Raw genomic sequence first — 27,098 nt, forward strand, 5'->3', positions numbered from 1 at the left:
AAACCACGACGGACGGGCGGCGCGCGCTCACCCACTCCCACCCTTTTCCCCGCCCTCTCCTGCCTGCCCTCCCCAAACGACGGTGGCCGCACTGGGAGCAAAAGCATTCAGCACGTTCATCTAGGGCCTTGCCTGAGCGAAAGATGAGGCCGCGGAGACGGCCTGTGCGCGTGCGCAGAGGTGTAACGCTGGGAAGGTACGCTGAGGCTTGGAGGTGGAGGCGCAGCGTTCAGGAGGTGAGGTGAGGCGCGGCCAGGTGTGACTCGCCAACGTCAGGTGTGCATTCGGGTCTAGGGGTGCCAGTATTGCTTCAGTGACCACCGAGGACACTGCTTTTGATCTGGGGCGCGGCTTGACAGAGACATCCTACAATCCGGCCTCCTCCGATCATTTTAGGCCGAAGTCTCCTTACCGCAGGCCTGGATTGTGGCGCCTAAAGGTCTTCTAACAGTAGTTATTATTATCTTCATTTCTGATAAACTGAATCTCAGAGAGTGGAAGAAGTAAATTGCTCCGTGTAACGTTTGGTTGTATCAGAGTATCAAAGTCTGTGACAACGTTCATCCCTAAGACTTGCAGGAGGGGGTTGTGTGGAGGTAAAACAGAAGGAAATTATTCGACCTGGGAATTTATGTTACCAGTGAGAATTTTTTAACTTACTTTTTAAAACTCAAGTTAATTCACCCATCTTAACATCTTTAACTTTTCACTGACACTGGTAGAGGTAGCTCATTCCTATATTCACAGTACTTGAAAGGCTGAGGTAGAAGGATTGCAAGTTCAAGGCTAGCCTGGGCAACATAGCACATTTGAGGTTAATCAAGGCAACATATTAGAAGACCTTGTCCGAAAAAAAGAAACAAAAAGTTAATTAAACTAGAAAATTGGTTCTTTAACCTCATTGACCATTAACTCCTATTAAAAAACGGCAGGGTGGAGAAATTTCCTGTCCAAAGATTGCCTTTCTCCAGTTGTTGTTCCTTCCCTGTCTCCCACAGTCCACTGAACCTTTAGACCCTCAAAAAGTAGTAACTGGTTATGCCTTGATCCTGATAGGACTCATTCAGTTCCTGTTATGTGATGGATATTTCACCATCAAAAGAGAAAGACAGTGACTGGGAAATATTTCAACAGCTCAAATGAATGGGTATAATTAGAGTGGCCAGAACAAATGACAGCCTTTGTCAAAAGATTTGAGAGAAATAGGAAATATAAAAACTGCTTTGAGCACAGCGTGGTAGCACATGCTGTAACTCCGGCACTTGGGAGGAAGATCAGACTGTAAGGCTGTGCTCCACCATTGAGTTTAAGGCCAACCAAAGTACATGAATAGACTCTGTCTGCAAAACTTAAGCTAGACATGGTGGCACGTGCCTAAGCCCAGTGCCCAAAATACACAGACAGGAGGATCTCTTCAAGTTCAAAGACAGCTTGTCTACATAGTTCCAGGCCAACTAGAACTATATAGGAAGACCTGTCTAAAAACATTAACAACAGGATTTTTTTTTTTTAACCCTAACTTGAAGCTTAGTATGGTATCAGACATCTCTAACCCTATGACTCTGGATGATAAGGCAAGAAGATACAAGAGTTCCCAGCTAGCCTGGCTGTACATACAAGGGGTTGAGGCAACACTTGGGAAATGAAAGCAAGAAGATCAGGAATCGAGAGTTTAAGGTCATTCTTGGCTATGTTCCAGGCCAATCTGGATTACATGAGACCCTTCCTCATTTAAAAAAAAAACAAAAACAGAAACAAAACATCCCCAGCACCACAGGCACTGGGTTGTTATGGTGGCAGAAACCTGTAATCCCAGCACTTGCAAAGTACGAGAAGGATTAGAAATTCAAGGTTATCCTTGGTTACATATCCAGTTGGAGGCCAACGCTGATGGGAAGGGGGCAAGTAATCTACTTTCCAGTTGAAGACATCAGTTTGAGAAGATGGTTCATTTTGTTTTTGTTGTATCAGACTGGTTTTGAAGTCATTATGTATGATAACTTTGAACTTGTAACCTCTTGCTTCCATCTCCTAAATGGATGGGATTACGGATGTAGATCTATACTGATGTGCCAGGTTGAAGTTTTGCTGGGGATTGAATCCAGAGATTGAACATGCTGGACAAGCACCCTATTGAATGAGTTGTATCCCTAACCCCAACCTTTATTTATGTATTCATTTATTTATTTTCCAGTCTGTGTCATTTTTTAAAGACTTGTCTTATCTTTAATTACATGTATGAGTCTGTATGCATACATACACATGAGAGCAGGTACCTGCGGAAGCCAAGAGGTATTGGATTGTTCCTGGAACTAGAGTTCCAGGCAGTTGTGAGCCACCTGATGTGGGTTGTGGGAACTGAATTCCTGTCCTCTGCAAGAGCATGTTGGACTTGCTCTTAATTGCTGAGCAATCTCTCCAGCTCCATAACTTTCATTTTTTTAAAGAAGGAAAAATAATTTTAAACAAGAAGACTTCTCTAGGACAATCATGGCCAACTTAATTCAGCGCTGTCAGTGATCAGAACAGAGAACCTCTAAGTAGTAAAACAGAACTTGGGGAAACCCAATACGTACATAAGGATGAGATTATGGCACACAGGTCCAAAATTAATAATACAAGTTCTAAACGTTGGCAGCTGACTGAGGAGGAGCAACATGCAAGTTACAGAAGAAAAGCTATTAATTTTATTTTCAGACAAAGTTTTTCCTAGACCTCACTCTGTAGGCCAGGCTGGCCTCAAACTCATAGAGATCCTCCTGCCTCTTCCTCTCTAGTTCTGGAATTAAAGGTATGGGCCACCACCACCCAGCTGGAAAGCTACTAAATTGACTAGGGAATTTTTTTAATGTTTAGATTTAAAGTAGTCATGAAGAACTAAGTAAAACAATGGAAAAGACTTCAGCTTGGTGGTAAATGACTGTAATCCCAGCAACCCAGGGCACTACGTAAGAGAACTCCAACCTCAAACCCTTAGGAAGATTAGGAAGGCCATGGCTCAAAATGCAATTTAAAGAAAGAAAGAGAGAGAGAAAGAAAGAGAGAAAAGGAGGTGACAGAGGAGGGGGCTGGCTAGGTGTATGCATGCCTTTAGTCCCTGCACTAGTGAGGCAGGCAGATCTCTGTGAGCTTGAAGCCAGCCACCCTGATCTAGAGAATAAGACTCTGCCTCAAAAAATATATAAGAGAGAAAAAGGGGGAGAGAGAAGGAGAGGAAGAGAGGGGGAGGAAGGGAGAGAGAGAGAGAGAGAGAGAGGCTATTTACAGAACAATATATATGTTATGGTTCTATGTGTGGCAAATTTTTTATGCTTATGTAAATTTCTATATGAATTCATCAAAAAAGTGGAATTTACATCAAATGTTCAAAAGTAGAAAATAGTTGGTCTGTTTCAAAGCCCAGCCTAAAAAACATAGCAAGATCTCATCTCACAAGGAAGTTAGAGGCTAGATAGAATATTGAGCAGTCAAGAGTACTGAGTGCCTTTCCAGAAGACCTGGGTTCAATTCCCAGCACCTATGTTTATGATCATAACTGTCCAGAACTCTGAATCCAGGGCACCAGGTAAACACATGGTATACAAACACTCCATTCATACAGGCAAAATATTCATACACATAAAATAAAAACAAATGAAAAAATTAAATTGCTTAAGTGCTGGAGTTCAGCAGTTCAGAACACTGGGTGCTCTTAAGATGACCCAAGTTCCATTCCCAGCATCTGCATAGCAGCTTGCAACTGTAACTCCAGTCCCAGGAAATCCAACATGCTCATGGCTTTTGTAAATGGTAGCCACACATGCGGTACACAGTCCTGGATGCAGACAAAACATTCATATACGTTAAGTAAATAAATTTCAAGACTGGGAATATACATCAGATGATAAAATGCTTGCCTAGAAATTTACATAAGCATAAAACTTTTGCCACACACAGAACCATAAGGTATATACTGCTCTGCAAATAGTACACATGATCCCAGACATCACATAGACTGAACACAGTGGTACATGTCTGTCCCACACATCACATAGACTGAACACAGTGGTGCATGTCTGTAACACAGCACTAGGGAGACCAAGGCAGGAGAATCAGTAATTGAAGGTTATCCCCAGCTGTGTAGGTAGTTTAAGGATGGGTCCTGTCCCAATACACTTAAGTAATTAATTAAAGTAAGTAACTATAGGGAGATGATTCAATCAGTAAAGTACTTGCTATAAAAGTATAACAGCTTGAGTTCAATTCCCAGCACCCACCTAAAAAGTTAGAAATGGTGCCATGGGTTTGTAATAGAAGTTCTGGGGAGATATAACCAGATGAATCTCTGAGGCCCACTGGCCAGCCAGCTTTAATCAGTAAGCCCCAGTTCCCAGTGAAAGACTATTGGAAAAATGTAAAAGAAATCTATAGCCAAAGTGAATAGCTCCTGAGAGATAACCCCTTCATCCAGGGTTTACTCACAATAGTGTAGTACACACATATACACCTATGAACAAAGTGAATAGCTCCTGAGAGATAACCCCTTCAACCAGGGTTTACTCACAATAGTGTAGTACACACACATACACCTATGAACAAAATAATCTTTAAAAAATAAAAACAAAACAATAATTGGGGTTGAGGGATGGCTCAGGGGTTAAGAGCACTTCTGCTCTCCAGAGGACTTCAGTTCAGTTCTCAGTGCACACGGAAGGGGACTCACAACTGCTTGTAACTCCAGTTCCTAGTGAGTAAGACACCCTCTTCTGGCCTCTTCAGGCACCTACACACAGACAGACACACACACAGAGAGGAGAAAGGAGATGGGCATGGTTGTGTGCACTTGGGAGGCAGAGGCAGAGGCAGGTGGATCTCTGAGTTTGAGGCCAGCCTCGTCTATATAATGAGTTTGTATAATTCGTGTAATGTTAATTACACTGTTTATTGTGTGTGAGCTCACACGTGGAGGTCAGAAGACAATGTGCAGGAGTCAGGTCTCTTCCTCTACCATGTGGGTCCTGGGAATGGAACTGAGGTTGTCAGACTTGGCAGCAGGTGACTTTACCAGCTGAGCCATTGCTGCAGTCTCGTTCTTTTTCTCACTACTACAGGGAAGTTTTGTTTTGCTTTTTTCCCCTCCTTCGTTTCCTCTTCTGCTGCTGTTCCCTTCAGAAGCAGAGAGCTGAGGTAATCATGTGTTCACACTGTCGTTAACAAGGCCTTCTCATTTCAATTCCTAGTCATGCTCTATCACTCTTTAGTGGCTGTAATGTGCTGGACATACGTTCTTAAATATACATGTATCTTTGCATAACGTATAATGTTTTATGTATGTATTGTAAATGTACATAATTGATACTGTGCTATAGATCTCATTCTGTTTCTTTTTCATGTTTCCATAAATACTTCTATTATGTAGTATTTCCTAAATGACCTTACACCCTTTGCCACACTGGTCCTGGGCCAAGATGGGCCAATCAAAGTCCTTACCCAGAATTTTTTGAACTGAAATTGAGAGAAAATCCCTCTTCAGTATGGAAGCCATAAAATGTAAAACACAGGAGCTGTCAGCAGCCATGTGCCCTGCCGTACGGAGCCAGCTGGTCTGCTGTGAGAAGGAGGCCGACGCCAAAGGCAGCAGAGGTGAGAAACTGAGTGAGAGTCATGGAAGCCACCAAGCCCGTGATGCACTTATTGCTGAAGCTCCATATCCCTTCCGTGGTTTGTTCAACCCTTCCTTGGATTCCATAAGCCAGTGAACCTGGACATTCTCATCCTTTGCCTAAGTTACTTCAAATTGAGGTCCTACCCCTTCAAACTGTATTACTCAGGGCTCTCTACAGGGACAGAATTGATAGGATGAAATATGTATACATATACATATATATATACATATAGATATATGTATATATTTGTGTGGGTATACATATACATATATATATGTGTGTGTGTATATATAAAGGGTATGTGTTAGAATGCCTTACAGGCCGTGGTGGCTAATCCCACAATGGCTGTTTCTGGCAGAAAAGCCAAAAATCTTGTAATGTTCAGTCCACACTATATTGGAATCCCAAAGAAGTTGGTTCTAATGCCAATGAAGGATTGCCTCAGCAGCAGGATAGATGAACTTACCAGAAAGAATGAGGGCAAGCAGGCAAAAAGCAGAAGCTTCCTTCTTTCATGTCTTTTTCTGTGGGCTGCTACCAAAGGTGTGATCCAGATTCAGGGTAGGTTGTCTTCCCCTCAAGTGGTCAATTTAAGGAAACCCAAGTTAACAAGGGAGAGTAGTCATCACACGACATATAGGCCTAATTATAACTGCTATTATCTCTTTTTTTTTCTGCTTGTTTCAGCTGTGGTAAAATACATAAAATGTATCATTTAACATTTTTGACTGTATGCTTTTTGTTGTTGTTTAATGTATTCTGTTGTATACCCAAACCCTTTTATTATATACTTTAAATGGCCCTCCACTGCCCTGAGCCTCAGCCCCTGTCAACTAGTCATCTTTCCTTGAATTTGATTACTATAGGTCTCCCATAGATTGGAATCATGCAGAAGGTATTTTTGCAGATAGCTTATTTCCCTTAGCAAAACGTCATCAGTGTTCATCTAGGTTACAACATGTTAGAGTTTCTTCCTGTTAAACAAATCTTTCATTTTATGTGCATATTATACATGTATAAACATTTGTCTGTCAGTGGCCACTGGCTTCTTTTGGTTATTATGAATAATGCAGCTGTGAACATGGGAATACAGAAATGTTTTACATCACTTTTGGTTTTTTGATCTGCTCTAGAAGTGGAATTGCTGGTTCAGGTGATAACCTGTGGTTCTTGTTGTTAGGAACAGCATAGTGTTTCCCATAGTGCCTCCCTGCTTTAGATTCTGACCAACAGTACATTAGGTTCCCATTCCTCTCTACTCTGGTCTAATGCTCACGGTTACAAGGTGGGGTCCTGTTGTAGTTTTGATTTCATTTTTCTAATGATTGGTGATTCTGGGCATATTTCATGTGCTCATTGGCCATTTGTGTATCTTGTCTAGGGAGAGTTCATGGTTTTGGAGGGTTTTTATGTTTTGATACAGGGTCTCCTATAGCATGGACTGGCCTGGATCTAGCAGTGTAGCCCAAAGATGACCTTGAACTTACCTTCCTGCCTCCACCTGGTACCAGCCTGTACCAGCCAGCTTGTTTTATGCAGAGTTGGGGATCAAACCCAGGGATTCCTCTATCTGTAGGACATCTTTAGTCCCCTAATGTTTTTGTTTTCATAAAAGTATTATAAGTGATGTTTTTTCTATCTCGTTTGCTATTCAAGGCCCCTTTATCCCTCACATGTACTGAAATTCGTCTAAATTGGGCTCCTTGGTTACATCTTTGTTCTATCCTTTTTATTCACTGTAGTCAGAATAGTTTTCTCACAATCTTTATTTTCTTTTTTTCCTCCCTTGAGGGTCTCATTTTGTAATTCTGACTGGCCTGGAGCTCTCTCTCTGACTCCTTAGTACTGAGAGTAAAAGTGCATGCAACCACACCAAGTGTAGATTTATTTTATTTCATTTATATGAGTATTGTGCCTGCATGCATGATTGTATACCACAAGTATTCCTGGTGGTTGGTGAGGTCAGAAGAGGGCCTTGGATCTCATGGAACAACAGTTACAGATGGTTGTAAGTTACAACCCACAACCAGATGTGGGTACTGGGAACCAAACTGAGAGCCTCTACAAAAGCAGTTCGTGCTCTTAACTACGGACCCATCGGATAACCCCTGCTCTTTTCCTGGGTGGTTTTGATAGCTTACTTTCTAAATGTAAAGAAAATCCAGGGGAATTACTGTATGAATTATGTTTGTCTTTGCAGTTTCGAGCTTCCCTAAAGGGTCTGACATAATGAAAGGTTTCTAAGGTTCTGTGTGGTCAAAGAGGCCCCACATCTGTGTGAGCTCAGACCTGGGATTGGCTAGAGCCTGGAAGTCATGAGGAAGAACTAGACATTTAGCCTTCCTTGCTGCTTCTGTAATTCCCCACTCAAGCCTTTCCCTAAAAAAATTCTGATTTCTGTGGAAGCTAAAAATAGCACAGCCAAAGTGAGATCTGAGAACTGAAGAGCAGTTCATTTTAAAGATACTACTTGAAAAACTACCTTAAACCATGCCCGGTGGTGATGGCACATGCCTTTAATCCCAGCACTTGGGAGATAGAGGCAGGGGCAGGCAGATCTCTGAGTCCAAGCCCAGCCTGGTTTATAGAGTGAGTTCAAAGATAGCCAGGATTACACAGGAGAAGCCTATTTCAAAAAACAAAAACTACCTTAAGCCATATCTGAAATTAGAAAAAATAAAAGGTTAAAGAACATCAGGTATAAACCAGTTAGCCTAGCAATGTAGAGGTGGTCCAGTGGCTACATCAGGAAGCTCACAACCACCTGTAGCTCAAGTTCCAGAATTTATGTGGTGCACAAAGCTCACACAGGCATAGCCATATACATAAATAAAAATGATTTATCTTTTAGAAAGGACATCAGCTGGGACTATGGGCAAAGTTCATTGACAGCATTTATCTTGAGTCCTTGGATTCCATCTTCAAGAAAGCAGTAATGGGGACATACTTTAAAAGCTAACAAGATAATTTAGTAAAATGTCTTGTTACATGATAAATACACAAAAATCTTAGTCTTGTGATAGATGTATTATCAGTAAATATTCTTAAATTTTCATAGTAGTGGCTAGAGAACTGACTCATGAGTTTAAGAACACTAGCAGATCTTCCAGAGGACCCAGGTTTGATCCTCAGCATCCACATGGCACCCGACAATCACCTGGAACTCACTCCAGTTCCAGAAGATCTGATTCCTTCTGGCCTCCATGAATACCAGGCATACTCACAGTATACATACATACACCAGGGCAAAACATTCATTCACATAAATCTTTTTTTTAAAGGTTTTTAAAAATTATATAGCGAGCTGACGAGATGGCTCATTGGTAAAGACACTTGGATTAGAGCCTGATAACTCAGGTATGATTGTATGATCCTCAGGACACACATGGTGAAAGAAAAGAACCAACTCCCAAAGCTTTTCTCTGATGTCATGGTGGGTACCCACCCCAAGACACAGGAAAAATAAAATTTAATAAAAAGCAATATAGTGTGCCAGTTGGTGGTGGTACATGTTGGTAGGTAGATCTTTGTGTTCAAAGCTAGCCTGGTCTACAAACCAAGGTCCAAAACAGCCAGGGCTACCCAGAGAAGCCATCTCAAAATACCAAACAACAAGAACAACAAATCAATACAAGGCAGAAGAGAACAAACATTGTTTAGATATTGTTTGTTAACTAATAATCAGCTTGGCAATGAGTATCAAACATTACAAGACTGACATTGGCACACCAACATGACACGAGGTAGAACTGTGCATGTCTTTAGATACAATTATGAAAACTAAGGAAACCGAGCCCAGAAAAAGCAAGAAAATGTTTAATAGTCATGTGATGTATGTTTTGGAAACAGAAAATGACTTATTAAAATAGTACTAAGGCCAGACACAGTGGTGTAGGTCTGAAATCTCAGCACTTGAACTAAAAAGGGTAAGACTGATCCAGGTATGGTGGCTCATATTGTAATCTCAGGGACTGGGAGGCCAAGGCAAGAGGACTGCCCCAAATTCAAGGACTACCTAGTCTACACAATGAGTTCTAAGCTAGCCTCAGCTACAGAAGCAAGACCCTTTCCCAAAAGAGTAAAAATTAGCAATGCACCCAGGCTTCATGGTACACATCTGTAATCCTAGCATTTGAAAGATGGAGGCAGAAGGATCAGGAATTCAGGCTTATCCTTGGCTACTTAACATCTTAAGGCCACCCTGGGATACTTGAGACCCTGTCTCAAAAGAAAACAGAACCTATAAACCAGAAATGTTGGCACATAGCTGTAACTCTGGCAGTCAGGAGGTAGAAGCAGGAGAATTGTGAGTTTGAGGGTCACAGCCTGTTTTACATGGCAGAATCCTCCAATAGTAAGCATGAGAGCTCCAGGGCTCATGCATACATACACGTGCTATACACACATACAGTCACATAGACAAAAAACTTAAAAATCTTTAAGAAATAAAATTTAGCCAGACAGTGGTGGCATGAGCCTTTAATCTCTGCACTCAGCAGGCAGAGGCCGGTGGATCTCTAAGTTTGAGGACAGTCTGGTCTACAAAGTGAGTTATAGGACAGCTAGGGCCACAGAGAGAAACCTTGATTTCTGGGGGAAAAAAAAAAAAAAAAAACAACCAAAAACCAAGGGGAAAACAAAAAAACAAATAACCCACTTTTTTTTTCAAGATAACGTGTGTTCTTTTATTTAGTCAGTCTTACTATGTGACCCTAGCTAACCTGAAACTATGTTGACCAAGCTAGCCTTGAGCACAGAGGGATTCACCTGTCTCTGCATCCAGAGATTAAAGGCATGCACCATCACACCTGTGTGTGTGTGTGTGTGTGTGTGTGTGTGTGTGTGTGTGCGCGCGCGAGCGTGCGCGCGCCAGCCATGTATGGCAAGGCATATGTATGGAGGTCAGGACAACTTGGGGGTTGCTTCTCCTCTTCCATCATATGGGTCCTGAAGACCAAACTTAGCTCATTATGGCCTTATGTGACTTGAGCTGCTGAGCTACCCTGCCAGTCACAATATGTTAATTCTTAAAACTATAAGATAGGTACAATGGCACACAGGAATAATCTCAGCAATCAGAAGACTGTGAAAAAAGAACCCTTTGGGGTTTATACCAGCCTGGTATAATCTCAAAACAATACAGCAGTATAGGTTCAAGCCTTTACTCCCAGTACTTAGGAGGCAGAGGCAGGTGGATGTCTGTAAAGTCAAGGCCAGCCTGGCTATACAGTGATGAAAAAGTACATACCTGTACCAGTGCCAAGAGGTGTGGGTGGGGCTGAAACTTCAGCCTCACGGAAGTTCCTCTCTGAACCAAATACTAGCAATGTGAACAGTTCCACATAGTACTGCAACCCCTGCCCCCATCCTCCCACCCCAGGCTATTGTCCTGTTTCAGTGTTTTAAAGAAACATTGTTAGGACTGTGCTTTGACCCCTTTGCCTTGTTCCTGGGTTTCAGAACCATGTGTGCTCAGTACTGCATCTCCTTTGCTGATGTTGAAAAAGCTCACATCAACATTCAAGACTCTGTCCACCTCACACCAGTGCTAACAAGCTCCATTTTGAATCAAATATCAGGGCGCAATCTTTTCTTCAAATGTGAACTCTTCCAGAAAACTGGGTCTTTTAAGGTAAAATTCAATTTTATTATGTGTTTTCCAAATTTTTTTGGCTTTATTCTTTTGTCCACTAATGGTAAACAAATGTCTTTTTTTGCAGCTGGAAACAAGAGATTGCACAATTTTTAAGATGTGGGTACCAGGTTTACAACATTGCTATGACACTTTCACACAACCTAAAATCCCTTATAACTGTGGTCCCACGAATGCTGTCTTAAAAACTAAAGGTGTGAAGCAGCACTACACCTGGCTGTATTGTATAGCTGTGCTTTTTTTTTTTTTTTTAGCAGAAGGATCAGGAATAAGGTTGCCCATAACAAATTCAATGCCAGCCTGAGCCACAAGACACTGTCTTTTCTTAAATCTATAAAGTAAAGTGGTTATAAGCTAATTTATTATTATGAATAATACTTGGGGGCTGGGAAATGGCTCAGAAGTTAAGAACACTGGCTGTTCTTCCAGAGGATGCTGGTTCAAGTCCAAACACCAACATGGCAGCTCACAACTGTAAGCAAAACACCAATGCACATTAAAAAATAAAAAGGAATCATCACAAAAAAATATTTTTAACTTAAATTTTTATGTGTATTTTGCCTGCATCCATGTCTGTGTGTGTCACATACACTGGAACTGGAGTTACAGTTATGAACTGCTATACGGGTACTGGGAAGTGAACCCAGGGCCTCTCAACTGTTGAGCTGTCTTTGTAGCCCAAGAAAAATAATTTAAACCTAGTGTAGTTGAAGTGTACAACGTTTAGTTTACAGTACTATATACAGTACTATATACTATATACTAGTATACAGTACTATATACATCACAGTGACTTTAGATCTTCCCAGATCTACCTTCTGTCCTGCAAAACACATTCACTAGTCATTTAGTTAGGTGTGGCTGCTCATCCCTGTAATCTGACACATGGGAGATTGAGGCAAGATGATTTCCATGAGTTCAAAGCTACCACGGACTACACAGTTAAGTTCTAGGCCAGCTGGGACAACAGAGTAAGACTGAATCTTAAATTAGAAGCAGGGTTGGTGACCAGGGAGGTGGCCCAGCATTGAGAGCACTTGTCCCTGCAGAGGACCTGGGTTTCAAGTACCCTCATAACCATCTGTTCCAGAGAATCCATCAGGCTCCCACATCATGCACAAGCATACTTACAAAACTTTCACACATATAAATCTAAAGAATAAAAAGGGAGAAATATGTGCTATGTAAGTAATACCATTTTAACCTTTTGTATTATTCTACTAAGACAAATACCATTGTGTTGTAATTGCCTGTAGTATTATTGCTCATTTGACATGCTTCAATGTATTGCTTAGGAGCAATAGTCTATCATATAGCCTCAAGTGCACAACAGGCTGTTTTGTCCCAATATTTTGCACAATGAAACAAGTGAATGCATGTCTCTGACCATGTCCCCATTGTTAGAAATGCACATTTATAATGTACTCTCTTCCAGATTCGAGGTGCCCTTAATGCCGTCAGAGGCTTAACTCCTGACCCGTTAGAAGGGAAGCCCAAAGCCGTTGTTACTCACAGCAGCGGAAACCATGGCCAGGCTCTCACCTATGCTGCTAAACTGGAAGGTACTTAATTTTCTCAGAGTACTATCAAGTATTACAAATGGGAAAACACCCTTAAGTTCAGTAAGAGGAATGGCAGCTGTGGAAAGTAAGTTTCCAAAGCTGTCCCTGTTTGATTGTAAGCAAAACGATCTGTTTCTATCCCAGACAGCCCTCATACTAGTCATGTTCTTCCCCTCCCAGGAATCCCTGCTTACATTGTGGTGCCCCAAACAGCTCCCAACTGCAAGAAACTGGCAATCCAAGCCTATGGAGCATCTATAGTATACAGTGAACCAAGCGATGAGGTAAAGAGAGCAGTGTTCAGCGACACTTAAGTGTCTTCACTTGACCAACTATCTGCCTCTTACTGGATGCTTCCTCTTCTCTTAGTATGGCCAGCCTATCTGTCTGTCTTTTACTGGATATTAGTCTCAGCTTAATGTGACTAAAGCCAAGCGTGATAGGACATGACTATTCTAGCACTCAGGAGTTTAAGACAGAATGGCAAGTTCCAGACCAGCCTGAGCTACACAAAGAACTTCATTTTATGCATAGGAGTACACTGTAGCTGTCTTCAAACACACCAGCAGCAGTCCTAAGGCCTACACAAACAGGCAATTCCATCTTCCTGCCTAATCTACTGCATTTTCCTCTTGCTTAACAGTTCTTCACAAAGGCCAATTTCTAACCTTGTACACTTGGCACTTCAAACATTCGTTTAAAAATCCATAGCTTGTTCACATCATATAATGAAGCTCCTCGATTAGCCAATGAAAAATGCATTTTTCTGACAAGTACCGTACTACACCATGCTTATTTATAGCTACTCTCATGAGAAAAATGTGAAAAAAAATCTGTCTTTTAAGTATTAAAAATTAAACTTATGGGGAACTAAAGTCAAGTAAGCTACATTAATACTACCTTTTTAGTGCAGAGAAAAGGTCACTCAAAGAATTATGCAAGAAACAGAAGGCATCTTGGTCCATCCCAACCAGGAACCTGCAGTGATAGCTGGACAAGGAACAATTGCCCTGGAAGTGCTGAACCAGGTAAAATGATTCATTCTATATATAATTCTATATAGCTACTAGTAGAAGTGGTTTGCATGTATACATAAGGCTTTATTAATTGGCCTACTTACATTTTTACTACAGGTTCCCTTCGTAGATGCACTGGTGGTTCCAGTAGGGGGAGGAGGAATGGTTGCTGGGATAGCGGTTACAGTTAAGGTAAAAGAACAGCTTCTAGAAACTTCCTACACCAGGTACAGGACCATTACCTTTCACGGCCTTCTTTGTGCCACTGTCCTTTTCATCTATGCTGCCATAGAAGCAGTTAGGTTACGTTGCTGGTGCCCCCACTCCTCAAGCCTACCTCACCAAGCTACTGCCCTTCCCAATTACTAGAACCAGTTGTAATCCAGACAAGCCATTTATCAGATACAACTTTTATTAAAGTGCTTCAAGGTCATGTTTCCATTTTCAAAGGTAACACGTCTTTAACACTCTCTCCCCCTTTAGGTATGCAGACAAAGGCTGTATTGTGATGTATCTCTTCCTTCCCAGGCCCTGAAACCTAGTGTGAAGGTATATGCTGCTGAACCCGCGAATGCAGATGACTGCTACCAGTCTAAGCTGAAAGGAGAACTGACCCCCAATCTTCATCCTCCAGAAACCATAGCAGATGGTGTCAAATCCAGCATTGGCTTAAATACTTGGCCTATTATAAGGGACCTTGTGGATGAGGTCTTCACTGTCACAGAAGATGAAATCAAGGTAAGACTCAGATGAGAAAACAGCCAGTCTAATTTCCCAGGCATTATTAAGAGACCATTCACTTAGCCCGTGGGAACCCTGACAGTAGCAAAACCCAAACATCTACTTCATTTTTACAATGTAACCTGCTAGACTCTGGCTGCATTTCTTGTTTGATTAACCCTTGCTCATCTCTGTGCCAACAGCATGCAACCCAGCTAGTGTGGGAAAGAATGAAACTGCTCATTGAGCCTACTGCTGGTGTTGGAGTGGCTGCCGTGCTGTCTCAGCACTTCCAAACAGTCTCTCCGGAAGTGAAGAACATCTGTATTGTACTCAGTGGTGGGAATGTAGACTTAACCTCCCTCAATTGGGTGAAGCAGGCTGAACGGTCAGTTCCTCACCAGACTGTTTCTGTTTAAATTCAGGGAAAAAAATAAGATTGTCTCTAGATGAAAATTCTGTTTTCCATCTTCCTTTTCAAAGTCCTAATCATGAAAGTAGAAGTAATAGCGTGAATTCTGTACTCAGCAGAGAGACAGGGACAACAAAGCACAAACTGCCTAGTCACAACCCACAGACTCCAACACTGAAGAATCTGAGCTGCAGTAGAGACAGAACCCAACTGAATCTCCATTACTCCATGTCTACTTCAGACACTGTTGAAGAGATGTCACTTTTAACCCAAGGTACTGGTTCTGGTACATATGGGTCATAAGTCCATTTGGGAAATACTCGCTTATAGAGATTCATTAATACAGTATCCTGAGATTTTAGCTTCCCATCAAAACTGCACTTCATATGGCCATGGGTACCTAGAAGGAAAACACATATTTGGTCAAAGTAAAGTGGACATTCTTAAGCAGTGAATTTACAGCCCACTAGTCCAGATAACACTTGGGAATCCGAACCCCAGGTTCTTACCTAGAGGCTCTTTGATGTGTCCCCGGCGGCCCCACTTGGTTCTCAGTTCCACAGGCTTAAACCACATCACATCCTCTTAGAATGGAACACACAAGACATAAAGTCAAACATTTACCAACACAGCATCAAGACCATCTTCCCACCCCTCTCACACCTACCTCTGTTGAAGAACATGTAACGCACTACTGCCATCTTAGTAAAAATCTTGAAAGGATGACCACTTAGAACCACTCTCTTTATGACCATCCTGTCAGGATCCACTGAAAACAGATGACCTGTAGCAATGAGGCTGTGCATTCCTAAGAAAGAAGAGCAGCCGTTACCCACAGGCCAAGTCCTTCAGCTGCTGCTCTCATCTCCCCTGCTGCTTCCCCAAGGCTATAGGAAGACAACTAAAAGACATTTCTAATGAGCCAGTCCCTCACACCCACCTTACATGTATTGTTTAGCATGTGTTGAAGTGCACCAACAGGTAACAACTTGTGTATCACCCTGGGCTTACACCCTCAATTGAGGCTGAAAGTGGTATTTCAAACAAACACACACCAGTATCCCTTAATACAGCAAGACCCCATGTCTAAGTACAGAAGAGTACGGTGCTAGTGGGTACTTGTATGTTCGTTATTTACATTCCAAATTCAACATACCATTTCTTCTCTGCTTGAAAAGCAGCACAGATGCAGGAGGGAAGGTGATTGGTGCAAACACTGTCACCACTAAGGCCGCATCAGCAGTCAGGAATCTTTGAAATTTATGTTTATCAGCTTCCATAGTAAGGGTCCAAAATAAGTAAATAGAAAGGAAAAAAGGCCTTTTGAGAAACCATAAGCAATGCAAAGTGTCAAAAGCTGTACTGCTGTCACACAAAGCCCCCACCTTCCAAAATTAGGGTAATGGAGATCAAACCGTGTGCACACTAAGTGCTCTGCCATAGACCTACTGCATGTTCTCAGTGTTTAAGATTTGTATTTTTATTTATGTGTATGTATCTCAGTGCAGGTGCCTCTAAGTTGACCAATGTGGATGCTGGGAATCCAACCTGGGTCCTCTACAAGCTCCTGTCTGCTTTGTTTTGAGAGGAGTTCATGTATTGCATGCTGACCTTGAACTGCTGTGTACCTTCTGCCATCAAGGGCTTAAGTTACCAGTGGCTTTTCTGTTTCTCTATACTACTAACTCTCGGGCTTTTCCCTGTGTCAGTAAGCATGGCTTTGAGACGACTGCTTTTATGCTGGGTGTAGGACAGTAAGCTAGTAGGAAAACTGTTCACCTTACTTTCTCAAAATAATAAAAGATTTTTAATACATTCCATTTATTTTGGGAGTGTGGGGGCACATATGCATAGAAGTCAAGGAACAGTTCTCTGCTCCAGCATAGGGGTCAGGGCACTCACTGAACATAGGTCCTCAGGTTCAGTAACTAGTCCACATTACTTTATATTTCAAATACTCTGGATGGTCAGTGTGCCTCTGTAACAGTACCAGCTTAGCACAGTGGTGTACCCACTCCACCTCAGTACTGCCAGCATTCTGAAGGTCAAGGCCAGCTTGGGCAACATATAAGACCTAGTCTCTCAAATATCAATAAATAAAAGTAGTAAAACAAAAAAGCCATATACAAGTTACTTAATAACAAGCAAGTGATAACAGCAATACTAGGAGGTAAAGGTGGGAGAACCCCAAGTTCGATGCAACAAGATATGCCAGTTTTTCAATAAAACTTTGTTTATAAAATGTTCACACGATGGGTGAGAGAATGTACCCAGAGCACCAGTAATGCTGTCACCATCTCATCTCCTCATCTCATCTCCTGTCACTGGAAGGCAAAAAGCCCCAAGTGAGCAGGCAACACATATTCCTCCTCCCAAAGCTCCGCTCGGATTAAAAACCTGCCCTGGAACAAATACTCATAGCAGAGAAGCCTCAGCACGACAGCTTGCATCACTGGGATGCTTCAGACAGGTTCAGACATTTTGAATAAAAACATCATTGGCTTCTAAGTCAGAGTACTAAAAGTGTTTCTAATCCCAGAGACTTTCAACCATCAAAAAGAGGGGGCAAGACTCCAACAGCTTCTATGCTTACCTGCTGTGTGCTGAGAGAATAAAGGCGAGGCTCGGAAGCGCCTGAATCCACAGTGAAAGATCAATTCTTCTTTCGCTTTCACAGGTTCCGTGTTGCCAAGGTTCCGACTCACTACCATGTTCAATACTGACATCTGAGGACCAAATAAGAAAAAACTTCACAGTCTAGCATACAACAGCCTAACCTGAAAGGCAAAGCAAACACCAGACTCACTCTAAGAACTGACCATGCTACTTAGACCTTTTTATCCACCAACAGACACCATGGGTGCATTTAGGCCTCACTGGTGACTCCATGCACATGTCTAAGCTAGCTTACTGTTCCACATCTGATATTCAAGAGCCATAGTAAATGTCCTTCACATTACCTGAGCAGCATATACCCTCCCAGCACCATATACCCTCCCAGCCACAATCACCCAAGCCTCCTCAACCGTTAGGCCAGCCTTCCCACTCCCAGTATACATGATTATAGGCTACCTAGAGAACAGATCTATTACTTCAACAACTGCTAACCCCTCCCCATTCTGATCTGAAAAAACACACTTAAGAGAAGTCTCAGAACCACACAAACTGCATCACAAAGATGCTTCAGACAGGTTCAGACATCTTGGGCATAACCATCATTGACTTCTCTATTTTAATTCCTCGGTCAAAAAAGTACACTTTCTCATCCCAATGAGCAAAATGTTGTACACTTGGGGAAAATATGTGTACCTCTCCATTTTCCACAAAACACGGATTTACCTTCTGTTCATAAGGTAGCAAAGAAAATGCGATCAAGGGCGCTCCTTGCCTGAAACACTCCACCACTGAGACAGGGACATCAGAAACATGAATTGTGACATACCAACCAACCTGCCAGATCAAGTACAACAGTCACAGGGTTACCCTTAATGTGCTTAGCATATACTTTTCTCCAAGTATAAGCTAAGCCTCATCTTTAAGACTGACACTCATGGATGCATCTACCACCCAGATTCCACCTTCTCAGCTACTTATGTCCGACCCCTCCTCATTCCCAAACAAGCAGCATGATATCAAACAAAAACAAATGACAAAAGGCAGGTACCTCAGCTCCTTCAGCTTCTTTTTCCTCAATCTCTTTAAAGATTCTTTTTCTAGTATTAACAAAATTCTGAAACTGAAATATCCGGGCATAATCTCTAGGAAGGTTTTCTTTAGGGTCCCAAGGAGATGTCCGGAAGCTCTTGAGGCCTCTGTATTTCTGAAATCTAGAACATAGATTGTTAAAAAGGTAATAGGTTAGACAGTGCTATGTAAAACTCACCTCACTTGCAGACCTTCAGAGTACTCTTATCTAGGGATGTAACGCAGTGGTACATTACTTATCTAGTATACATGGGCTCAGCACAGCAAAACAAAGCCTGACACTGGGGATGCTCTGGCAGGACCATGTGTTCCACATCAGACTGAACACAACGCAAAGCTGTCCCAAGAAACTTAAGGCACCAAAATGGTCTAATAAGCTAGAACTGGGCATGGAACTACATACCTACATTCCCAGCACTTGAAAAGTAGAGGCAGAGGATCAAGGCTAGCCTGGTCTATGAAATACAATCTTCAAACTAATAGCTTTAGCAAAAACAATGTTCTCCAACAGCTTCTATCAAGTATTTCAGAATCGACCCAGGCTTTTCAAAAGGGATGAGTACTTACAGTGCCTGCCGGGTACCTGTCAGGGAACATGGCTCTTGAGCCTACTGTACATTACAGCCTTACGTCAGGCTTGCTTCCAGAAAAATCACCTACATTTTCTTGCTTTTACTTTTACAAGCTTTCATTCAAAATATAGACTCTTACTTCCCCCAAAAATATATTTCTGAGTATTTATTCCTGCAAGGAATATTTGCTAATTAATGTTCATATATCCCTCTGAACAATTAATTCTAAACCCTCATTGTATGTTGCTGCTTCTCGTATAGCATGTTAGCCCTTTAAGGACAAGGACAGTGTTTTTCTCCATTTGCTTTCTGCTCACATAGTTCTAAACCATGAAAGTTTTAAATAAAATTTGGTTGAAATCATTTGTTGACTAACCGAATTCTGGCAGCCACATCACGGGGGGTATCCATTTCATCTGGAAACATCTCTTCCAATCTTTCTTGCTTATATTTCTCCAACATTCTCTCCTCGTCCTCTTCATCCACTTTCTCATCGTATAGATCATCACGCACAGACTCCCCTAGAGTCATAGTTTCACATTCCTCCTCTTCCTCCTCTCCACTCCCATCCTGGAAAATGGGGGATTAAAAATATGCAATATGAAACATAGTCTTAACATTGAGGAAGCTGAGGCAGGTGATTCACTATGAGTTTGATGACAGCTTGGGTGAGAGTAGATAGTCTCTAAAAATAAAAAAATAAAAAACAAAAACATGCCAGGCAGTGGTAGCGCACACCTTTAATCCCAGCACTTGGAAGGCAGAGGCAGGCGGATTCCTGAGTTCGAGGCCAGTCTGGTCTACAGAGTGAGTTCCAGGACAGCCAGGGCTACACAGAGAAGAAACCCTGTCTCAAAACAACAACAACAAAAAAGCAACAACCCCAAAAAAGGGCAGGGACTGTAGCTCCATTGGTAGAGTGCTTGCCTACCTAGAAAAAGCTCTTAGCTGTTAGAGCTGGGCAGATTTCACATGCCTACAGTATCACTGTAGGCTAGGTTCAAGATCACCCTCAGCGACAGAGTTCTAGGCAGCCTGAGATACATAAGACTATGTCCCAAAAAATAAAAATCCTAGCACCGACAAGATGGCTGAATATATAAAGATGCTTGTTTCCAGCCCTGATGACCTCATTTCTAAACCTGACTTCTATCCAGGGAATCCAAATAACGGAAAAGGGAGAAATGACTCCAGCAAGCTGTTCCTGACTACCACACACCAGTTCATATATAAACACAAGCAAGCATGCAAAATGGGCATAGTGATGGGCACCTCCCTTCACAGCATTTGGGAGGTGCTGTGAGTGTGAGTGTGTGTGTTCAAAGCCAGTCTGGTCTACATAGCGAGTACAGAACAGAGTAACATGTGACCCTGTCTCAAACACCTCCCTCAAAATAAACCCCACATACAGACACCTAAAAACAATGTGTGTGGGAATGTGGTTCAGCTGGTAACTGTGGTTCACTTGGCATGTGTGAAGCCCTGGGAACTGATTCCTAGCACCACTTTTGTCATGGTTTGTATATGCTTGTCTCAAGGAGTGGCACTATTTGGAGGTGTGGCCTTGTTGGAGTAGGTGTGTCACTGTGGGCATGGGCTTAAGACCCTCATCCTAGCTGCCTGTAAGTCTTCTATTAGCAGCCTTCAGATGAAGATGTAGAACTCTCAGCTCCTCCTGCACCATGCCTGCCTGGACGCTTCCACGTTCCTGCCTTGATGATACTGGACTGAACCTCTGAACCTGTAAGCAGCCCCAATTAACTGTTATCCCTATAAGACTTGCCTTGGTCATGGTGTATGTTTACAGCAGTAAAACCCTAAGACAGCTTCCAAAACTTAACATGCTAGAGTACTCTATAGTCTAAGCACTGGGGAGGTAGAGACAGGAGAATAAGGAGTTCAAGGTCATTCTCTGCTACACAGTGAGCTCAGAGTTAATACATGGGATGCTTGAGACCTTGTCAGGGGGAAAAAAAACAAAAAACAAAAAAACCAAACAGTAATAAAATGTCCCAACATTAAAAAAAAAAAAAAAAAAAAAGCCAAACAAAATAGCAATCAGGCTTGGTGTCACATGCCTATAATCCTAGTTCTGGGAAAATTAGCATAGGATTGCTGTGAGTTCAAGGTCACCTATGGGCTAGTGAGATCATTTTCTTTTAAAAAAATGTTAAAGATTTTAATACTTTTCTTAGACAACTATCTGCAAACAATATAAAATATAAAATATAAGGTGAGACCATGTTTATCTGAGTACAGGTTTGCAGAGGTCAGAGCAAAACTTTGTCTTTCCTCACCTTCTGCCTTGAGGCAGGATCTTTTAATGTTTGTTAACTTGGCCTCAGTGTTCTAGAGATCCTGTCTCTACTATAAACCTTGCCACAGGGACACTGAGTTCACAGTTACACTACCACATCTGGCTTCACAAGGGCACTGGGGATTCAAACGCAAGTCCTAAAGCTTATGTGGCAAGTGCAATTGACCCAATGTGCCATTTTCCCAACCTCAAAATAAATGATACACATTTCCCCCCATAGTTACAGCATAGTTCAGCAGCTGATTTTACACTACAGCCTTGGTTTTGGAGCCATATACATAGGTGGCCCAGTGGCCCATTTTCTTACCTGAGACTCCTCTTCCATGAAACCTTCATGCTGTATATCGTCATAGTCATCGACATCCCCATCACTTTCATCGCCTTCATCCAGAATCCACTCAGCCTGGTAATTGGATGTTCCTTTAGGGACCTTCTTTACCACCCTGGAACGTTGTTTCAGTAAGTCTATAAAGACACAATTTTCTATATTCTCACCTACACAGGCACTGCTCCCAACATGAGCAATAGCTACATGAAAACAGCCCACTTCCAAATTTAATTCAGCTGCCTCACAGTTATCGACAAACACACAGCTAAATAAACCCAGTAGTGGACCTAATGTCATTTATTATTTAAAGAGACAAGCCTGGGGTGATTTCTGGAGAGGAAACAGCTGTTCCCAGTGTTTGCTTAGTGCAACCATTCGGTATTTAAACTTCCTCATCCAGCCTATAAGCATATGGACCTCTACCAAGTAAAGAGCCATATGAAATTAAAGTTACTGACCGTTTGCCTCTTCCAGCTCCTCCTCAGTGGGCCAGGTCTGCTCTCCTTCCATTGGATCTGGAATAACCTCTGTTTGTAAGGTCTCCTGTTGATCAGGGTCTGCCTTCATCAGAACCTTAAGGTCTTCTTCCATGTCGGCAGCAGCATCTGTAACACAAACCTAAGACCCAAAAGCAGGTAACAGCCAGTCAGACATTCACCTGAAAGATCCACAAATTAAACAGAAAATCAAATTTTCCAAATGGCCATCTCCTAGCATTTCAGCTCTGCTGTCCTAACTTTGGGACTGTCACTGATCCCGACTCCTGTTCATTACACTACCTTTCAATCAAGCTGCCCTCTTCAGGAGGGTGGTGCACGACTTTTGTCAACACCCAACTGGCTGAGGAAGGCTGACCTCCGTAAAGTTTGAGGCTAGCCTGGTCTACAGAATAAGTTCCAGGCCAGCCACTGCTACATAGTGAGGATCCAGTATTTTTAAAAAGCTCAAAGAAAGACAGAAAGGCTAGTGTAGTAGACACTGCTTTAATTCCCCTACTCCATCACTATATGTAGGTTCAAAGTCCCAACATATTCTTTCAGCTCTGTTGAATTAAGACATTCATCCACTTGGCTAACTCTGATCTCTCCTGAGCAGCTAGCTAGTGTACTCTTCATTTCCACAGCAGGTCTGCACCTTAATTACTGTAGTTGTTCGTTCATTCGTTCTTTCTTTCTTTCTTTTTTTTTTTTTTTTCGGTTTTTCGAGACAGGGTTTTTCTGTGTAGTCCTGGCTGTCCTCGAACTCAGAAATCTGCCTGCCTCTGCCTCCCAAGTGCTGGGATTAAAGGCGTGCGCCACCACCGCCCGGCTGTTACTGTAGTTTTTAAGTTCACAAGTATTTGGGTTTTTTTCTAATTCACATTAAGTTCTGAGAAAAGAGGTCACATCTGTCAGCTGTGCAAAGTACCTAGAAAGTACCAGATAAATACACTTAACCAACATGTGTCTGAATGTCTATTGCCTGACATTTTAAACTGGCCTCAGCATGCAAACCATCTGCTCTGAAAATTTAAAAAACAGGGTAAGGCCACAAGGTAGGAGAGAACCAAACCTTCCACAGTGACATACCCCTCTCTCCAGCATACAAAAATAAATTCAGTAAAAAAGCTAAAAACAATCGCGGGCAAGGAATGTAGCCAAGTAGTAGAGGGCCGGCATAGCCTGGCTCAACCCCCAGAAACAAAAACCCCAATCTTACCTCCATTGCCATGCTTGGTTTCTTTTGGGATTTAATCACTCTGGGATTTAAAGGGAAAGGATCCACAGGCGCATCTATTTGACTCATTTGGAAATCCCCATGTCCAACAATATGCAGCAAGCTATTTACATTCAGAGTCCTCCCACGAACATAGCCTGAGAGTCTCAAGGTGCCCACTAAGTCACTCTCCTCACTAGGCACGAAGTCGGCAACATGAGCGAACAAGTAAGCTCGCCGATCCCGAAAAGCAAGATGCCGTTGCTTCTGGTTAGCCAACTGTCTAAGTAACATGCCTGATTCCTGCTGGGTGTCTAGGAGCAGGAGTTTGTCTTCAGGAAAGCGTTTCTCCACTGTTTTATTTAGCTTCTTCCTGGCTTCTATTTGTTTCTTTGGTGGGAGGCCAGAAAGGCCCTGGACAGCTAGTGCTGAAAAAAGAGAGAGGATCTTAGGAACTCATTGTTTGAGTACTTGAAAATTCCTTTTCAGTTCACAAACAACCTAGCAGTCAGTTCTGTTGTGATCCCAGAGATCACTGGGAAACTCACACTGAGCTAACAATAAAGAAATATCACAGTGAGTGTAACTTCCTACTCCTCCCCTGGGCATAGGACAGTCCAGAAATAAAAAACACTCTTTAATATTATGAAAATAGCTGGGTGGTGGTGCATTTTCAATCCCAACACTGGGAAGACCTCTGTAAGATCAAGGTCAGCCTGGTCTACAGGACCAGTTCCAAGACAGTCAGGGCTATACAAGAGAAACTCTTTTTGTCTCAAAAAACACCAAAAAATAAAATATATGAAAATAATGTTTAATCTGGACAAGCACAGCCCACAACAACAGGATACAACCCATTGATTTACCCCTAAATGAGATGTTAAACATTGTGCCTAGAAAATCAGAATTGTTTAAAAAAAAAAAAAAAGAAAGGAAGGAAGGAAGAAAGAAAGAAAAAGGGAGCTGGAGAGATGGCTCAGTGGTTAAGAGCACTGACTGCTCTTCCAGAAGTCCTGAGTTCAATTCTCAGCAACCACATGGTGGCTCACAACCACCTGTAAAAAAGCCAATTCCCTCTTCTGGTGTGTCTGAAGAGAGTGACAGTGTACTCACGTACATAATATAAATAAATCTTAAAAAAAAAAAAAAAAAAAAAAGGTAAAAAATTATTGTCTTTGCTGGTCTCTGATACTACAACACACTTACTATAGGTGGGAAGGCCCTGAGCAAAGAGGCAAGATAGACAATAATCCCCAGTACTGTCCCAGCCTTCTAGTGGGTCCAGGAGGAACAGGATGGTATCAGCAACTTTAGCCATGTCCAATAGTGTATGCAGATCCCCTGTATACAAAGACACCATTAAAAAAGATAGTTAGCACATTATAATCAAGAAATAGAACTACTTAAACATAATGACAGAAAAGTCATGGATACTCTAACCTGGTCTTGCATATGTGAAAAACAATCGATGTTTCAGGCTAGAACATAGAAGCATAAAACTATGGGCGCTTCCCCGTTCATTCAAATACACTGTTCCCAAGTCTTCATTCTGAAGCAGTTTAAATGCCTCTGGAAGGGAAATCCTGTTGTGCAGAGGCACCACCAGCACCTGATGTGGAGGCCCATCCTTGCTGCCCAGCTGTCTCTTCTCTGCCAGAACCTAGAACACACAGATTCAAGAACATCTCCATCATTTGCTTCACTAGTACATCTTCAAAAATAAATATGCCGCGACCCCAAAGTGGAACTACTCCCCGTTTTGTTTCTTTGTAAAAGTGCCAAGGAAACTTTATTTAACGAAAAACATTAGAAAATATCAGAACAGCCAGGTGTGGTGTCCCAAGCCTTTAAACTCAACACACAGAAGGCAAAGGCAGGAGGATCCCTGAGGTCTAAGCCAGCCAGGGTTACATAGTGAAACCCTTTGTTTAAATCATCATCTGCTAAAGAGTGAGTCCACATAAAGGAAATAACCAAGGACCTAACATTCTCTTGTTAAAAGCCACGTGTATGTATGTGCTGTCAAGGAGTTGGGCAGGGCCTCGTACTAAGAACACGGCACGAAGGTACCCTGGGATTACCTCCGTTTTCGGCCCATTTTCGTGTCACATTTTCTAGTTTGAGACTTTACCAATAAGCCGCACCGCTTCCCCACCCCGGCTCCTCTCACCGCCTCCCTCTTCTGCTTTCGGAGCTGGTTGGCGCGATGCCTCTGGTCTACTCGGCTGAGCTGCTTCTTCAGCTTCTTGCAGAGAATCTTCGGTCCTACACGGCCTGGAAGGCATATCAGAAGTGGCTGTTCTCCTCACCGTCCGATTAACAAACAAGAACCTCCCTGAGCTCTTTAAAACGAGCCTTTGGCAAGGGTCCCGAGTCTAGTCTCTGGGCACCGGTATGGCTAGGCAGCCCTTCTTCTTCCTTCCTATCTACTCACCTTTGCTGTCCCGTTGTGCGGACCCGCCGCCGTGGTGCCGCCCGCCTTTATGAGCTTTATTTTGTTGCTTCAGCGGCCCGGAGCGGTGAGCCGCCATTCTGCAGCCCACGTGCAGCCAGCAAATACTACTTCCGGGCGGACGCGAGCGTTTCCGGCCCGGGGTACGAACTTCAGTCTTGGCGCTCCCGTGACCTCTCGCGAGGTTTTTTTTCTGCCAGCCTGCGAGCGCAGGTTGCCGAGTCTCGGTAGAGACGTCGTGCTAACTTTTCCCACGCTGTAGTTGTCTGTTGAGGGCTGAACGATGCCGGCAGAAGTCTCCCGGCTTCGCCTCTGGACTAGGAGGTCTATTTTGCGCCCATCTTACCATTTTTGCACGCTCAAGTTGCATCAAGTGGGAAGAAATAAAAGTTCTATCCCGTAGATATTGCACGCCGCTCTCTCTGGTCCCAATGAATTGTTTAAAGGGATAGAATTTGTAACTGAGTGTCCTTTTCTTTCCTCTATTACTCTAAATTTCAACGCGAATCATTTAGAGGAGGCTCGTGTCACCGGCTCTGTAATGTCTCTTATTCCAACTCGTGCCCCCCTTCCCACAAATCTGCAAGATGAACAAAACTGGACGATGGAGACCCGAGGGAGAGCGAAGGCTTCCTCTTGTGCTCGGGCACCTGTTCTTGGTGGCTCGCGATCGGGTTCTTGCTTCTCTCCTGCAAGCTTTGCGACTAATAGCTACTAGCAGGCCACGGGATCCGGAGGAGTGATAGAACCAGGTTCGAACCCCAATGACCCAGAGCCGAGACCCTGACTCCCTAGCTCCTCTTCGAGGGGCCAGAAGTCGGGAGCGGTCACTGTGGTTGAGGCTAGTCCAGACGCAAGCATCTTTCCAAAGTCCGCCCGCTGTGCAGAGCCTGGCGAAAAGCAGACTCCCAGCGCTCACAATGCGGGTTCGCGCCCTCGGGGCGGGAGCGGGCCGGTCGCCATGACAACCATCCCTGCGGCGCGCGCCCGGGCCCGACGCCCCCAGGCGTCCGCACCCGCC

General features: G+C 42.9%; 2 protein-coding genes and 2 non-coding genes across 10 annotated transcripts; 1 reads left to right on the forward strand and 3 right to left on the reverse strand.

Moving 5' to 3' along the window:
* Window positions 1-2: 2 nt before the first annotated feature.
* Srr (serine racemase) lies at window positions 3-16,823 on the forward strand. 7 transcript variants are annotated; one of them, XM_034504250.2, is made up of 9 exons: window positions 60-276; window positions 5,399-5,622; window positions 11,106-11,277; window positions 12,734-12,860; window positions 13,041-13,144; window positions 13,769-13,888; window positions 13,994-14,068; window positions 14,405-14,614; window positions 14,800-16,823. In XM_034504250.2, exons 3-9 carry the CDS (start codon window positions 11,110-11,112, stop codon window positions 15,013-15,015), a joined length of 1,020 nt encoding a protein of 339 aa, XP_034360141.1. In that variant the 5' UTR covers window positions 60-276; window positions 5,399-5,622; window positions 11,106-11,109; the 3' UTR covers window positions 15,016-16,823. The 7 variants fall into 7 exon arrangements, with proteins under 7 accessions (XP_034360140.1, XP_034360141.1, XP_076792437.1 ...); XM_034504251.2 differs by having other exon boundaries at window positions 128-236; XM_076936320.1 differs by having other exon boundaries at window positions 131-241.
* Tsr1 (TSR1 ribosome maturation factor) lies at window positions 14,271-27,089 on the reverse strand. The gene is made up of 15 exons (XM_034504248.2): window positions 26,060-27,089; window positions 25,796-25,899; window positions 25,066-25,285; window positions 24,832-24,966; window positions 23,629-24,053; window positions 22,389-22,548; window positions 21,910-22,067; window positions 19,662-19,855; window positions 18,673-18,835; window positions 18,348-18,458; window positions 17,602-17,734; window positions 16,165-16,281; window positions 15,676-15,816; window positions 15,518-15,592; window positions 14,271-15,408 (listed from the first exon to the last, which is right to left on the reverse strand). Exons 1-15 carry the CDS (start codon window positions 26,154-26,156, stop codon window positions 15,230-15,232), a joined length of 2,412 nt encoding a protein of 803 aa, XP_034360139.1. The 5' UTR covers window positions 26,157-27,089; the 3' UTR covers window positions 14,271-15,229.
* On the reverse strand, window positions 17,427-17,517 carry LOC117712213 (small nucleolar RNA SNORD91 family). The gene has a single exon (XR_004607272.1). It is a non-coding gene; the product is annotated as a small nucleolar RNA SNORD91 family (small nucleolar RNA).
* Window positions 18,146-18,238, reverse strand: LOC117712214 (small nucleolar RNA SNORD91 family). The gene has a single exon (XR_004607273.1). It is a non-coding gene; the product is annotated as a small nucleolar RNA SNORD91 family (small nucleolar RNA).
* Window positions 27,090-27,098: the final 9 nt, after the last annotated feature.

The sequence above is a fragment of the Arvicanthis niloticus genome, chromosome 6 (genome assembly GCF_011762505.2).
Source record: "Arvicanthis niloticus isolate mArvNil1 chromosome 6, mArvNil1.pat.X, whole genome shotgun sequence".
Lineage (NCBI taxonomy): Eukaryota > Metazoa > Chordata > Mammalia > Rodentia > Muridae > Arvicanthis > Arvicanthis niloticus.